Here is a 2251-nt window from a genome sequence, read left to right as displayed (position 1 = left end):
TCACCCACCTACTGTACTATCATACTGATACTAGTTTCTAAACACTAAGACTATGCATAGAACAGTCTGCAAAGCAAGTTGGAGCCTGTCATCACAATTTCTTGTGTAAGCAGCTATTTGGACATTGAACAACCTGCTTTTCAAAAGTCCATGTGCTCAGTTTGCAGTGTGTGGACTACACAGTACCTCTTACATGTTAATTACACTCTATAATTACACGTATAGGTTAATTAGGACAGCTGTCAGTTTTTGCACTGTGCCAAAGACCCTTGGCCTGTAATACCTGTCTTTTCAAATGCATTTGTTTAAACAGGCAATTTGTTAAAACAGGAACTGTACTGAAAATACCCTTTTCCTAACAATTGGATTGATTCACATCACTAATGAGCAGACAACGTTCTTCTGCTCCTCAGTGACACACTACTACTGCCACTGCCTGGGTCCTCTCAGAGCCTGAGGTAACACTCTCATTGACAGTAAGACTGCCCCTTCAGTTATTTTACACAGGCACTTATTTAATCTAATTTCTGCAGTGTTTTGATGTTCTCCAGTACTACAATCAAGGGCATGTTTGGCGTATGGTATATGGTGGCTTATTCCCCCCCTCTTTCCTTGTAACATAGATCAACAGTGTCAGAAGCCTGAAAGTAGCTTGTGTCTACCCCAAGCATGTGCACGTAAAGCCAAAGTCTCAATTCAGGTAAATCAGCAGTAACTTCACCAGGATAAGTATCAGCTACTTTGGAATCTCCAGTCATGAACTAACACGCTCTCACCAAATTTTGCGTTCAATGACATTTGTGCTTTGGAAGTGTTTTAGAATGTGGTCCATCAGAACTGCTCTTTTGACAGTCACACCATGAAAATGGGGAGATCTGGAAAAAGGAGAAAAATAAAACTGGGTAAACTGCAAAGATCATCAAAGGCAGGCTGTAAACTTGTTGGAGTGGACTCAGCTGTCATCATGTGTCAGTTCATGCCTCCCTACCTCCTCCCAACCCCAACAAACAAGGCAGCAAAGCAGCAGTAAGGAAAACATATTCATTAACACAAGAAATGCGATACAGGGTGGAATAATAATACATCCAGAATAAATAAGATTTTCAGAAGTGACTACTGATTTAGATATGCCTGTTTCTGGGCATTCAGGGAGATGTATTTTAAACAGCCAAGATTTCAGGAGGTGATGGACACCCAAATGTAAAAATGGCACCCTGGAAAAGACCCCAAATTAAGCATCTAGCAGTAGTAAAAGAAGCAAAAGATTTTTTTTTTTCCCCCCACACATACCATGACTATTAACACTTCGCTTGATCCAGTCAACAAAAGCACCAACATTTGTGTATACTCCTGGGTAGCTCTTCCTTCCACATCCCAAGCCCCAGCTAGTGATTCCATGAAGGGTGTAAAATCCCACGTTATCTTCTGAAGGACAAACTAAGGGGCCACCAGAATCACCCTGCACCAGGACAAAGAGATCTTGTTATGAGCTAATATCACTCCTTATGTTTTTAAAATATCAGTTCAGCTAGAAGTGCTCCCAGCTGTTCATGTGTTTTAGGGTTTTTGTTTTTAGAAGGCAGAGAACGAAAAAAACCTCTGTTCAAGGACAATAAATCTTTTTGCAATATGAGTAATTAAAATCCTACTATTAAGGAATCTTTCACTGTACGCCACCAACAGCCTGTTTGCAAGAATACAGCTCTCAGGGAGGTTTTAACACTCTCCTTCTCAGAACCCATATCTCAAGTATCAGAAGGCAAATGGGATGTGCTCAACTTACAGTGCATGAGTCTTTGCCTTCTTCCAGAGGGAATCCAGCACAGATCATCCTCTGGGTCACTTTACTGGGAAGATTCATGTAGTAGCTCTGACACGTGTCAAGCACCAGGATGGGGACTTCCAGCTGATGCAGTTTTTTCCCTTTTTCTGTGTCTTTAAGTAAAAGACATCTCAGAAACCAGCAGAAGCACAAATTAGTGATTCCAGAAAGAAGCTTTACTCTTCCCCTCTTCAGATAATCTCAGTATAAATTATCCATTTTCTTTCCTCTCATTCATTTCCCTGCATGTTTAGCTGATCTAACACAAGTGAAAACTTTTTCACACATCTGTTCTCCAGAAACTGACATGCAGACAGAATTAATGTTACAAAGCAGAACACAGTAAATAGACCACAGCTACAGCATGCTCAGCCTTTGAAATAGCAAGGGCTTCATACCTCCCTGGCGTGCACCCCATCCCGTGACAAC

The 2251-nt window shown here is 41.2% G+C and overlaps 1 protein-coding gene across 1 annotated transcript in view; it reads right to left on the bottom strand.

The window, feature by feature from the left end:
- Positions 1-1290: 1290 nt before the first annotated feature.
- Positions 1291-2251, bottom strand: part of LOC103776831 (ovochymase-2-like) — a gene marked incomplete at its 3' end in the record, with an annotated part of 16583 nt that continues 15622 nt past the window's right edge. The window contains 3 exon segments of the mRNA XM_008944361.1: positions 1291-1459; positions 1784-1935; positions 2221-2251. The exon segment at positions 2221-2251 is cut by the window's right edge and continues 30 nt beyond it. Of these exon segments, the coding sequence (XP_008942609.1) occupies positions 1291-1459; positions 1784-1935; positions 2221-2251 (352 nt within the window).

Source organism: Merops nubicus, unplaced genomic scaffold (genome assembly GCF_000691845.1).
Source record: "Merops nubicus isolate BGI_N331 unplaced genomic scaffold, ASM69184v1 scaffold48210, whole genome shotgun sequence".
Lineage (NCBI taxonomy): Eukaryota > Metazoa > Chordata > Aves > Coraciiformes > Meropidae > Merops > Merops nubicus.
The sequence above is the reverse complement of the archived record's forward strand: the minus strand, read 5'-3'. Positions and strand labels throughout refer to the sequence as shown.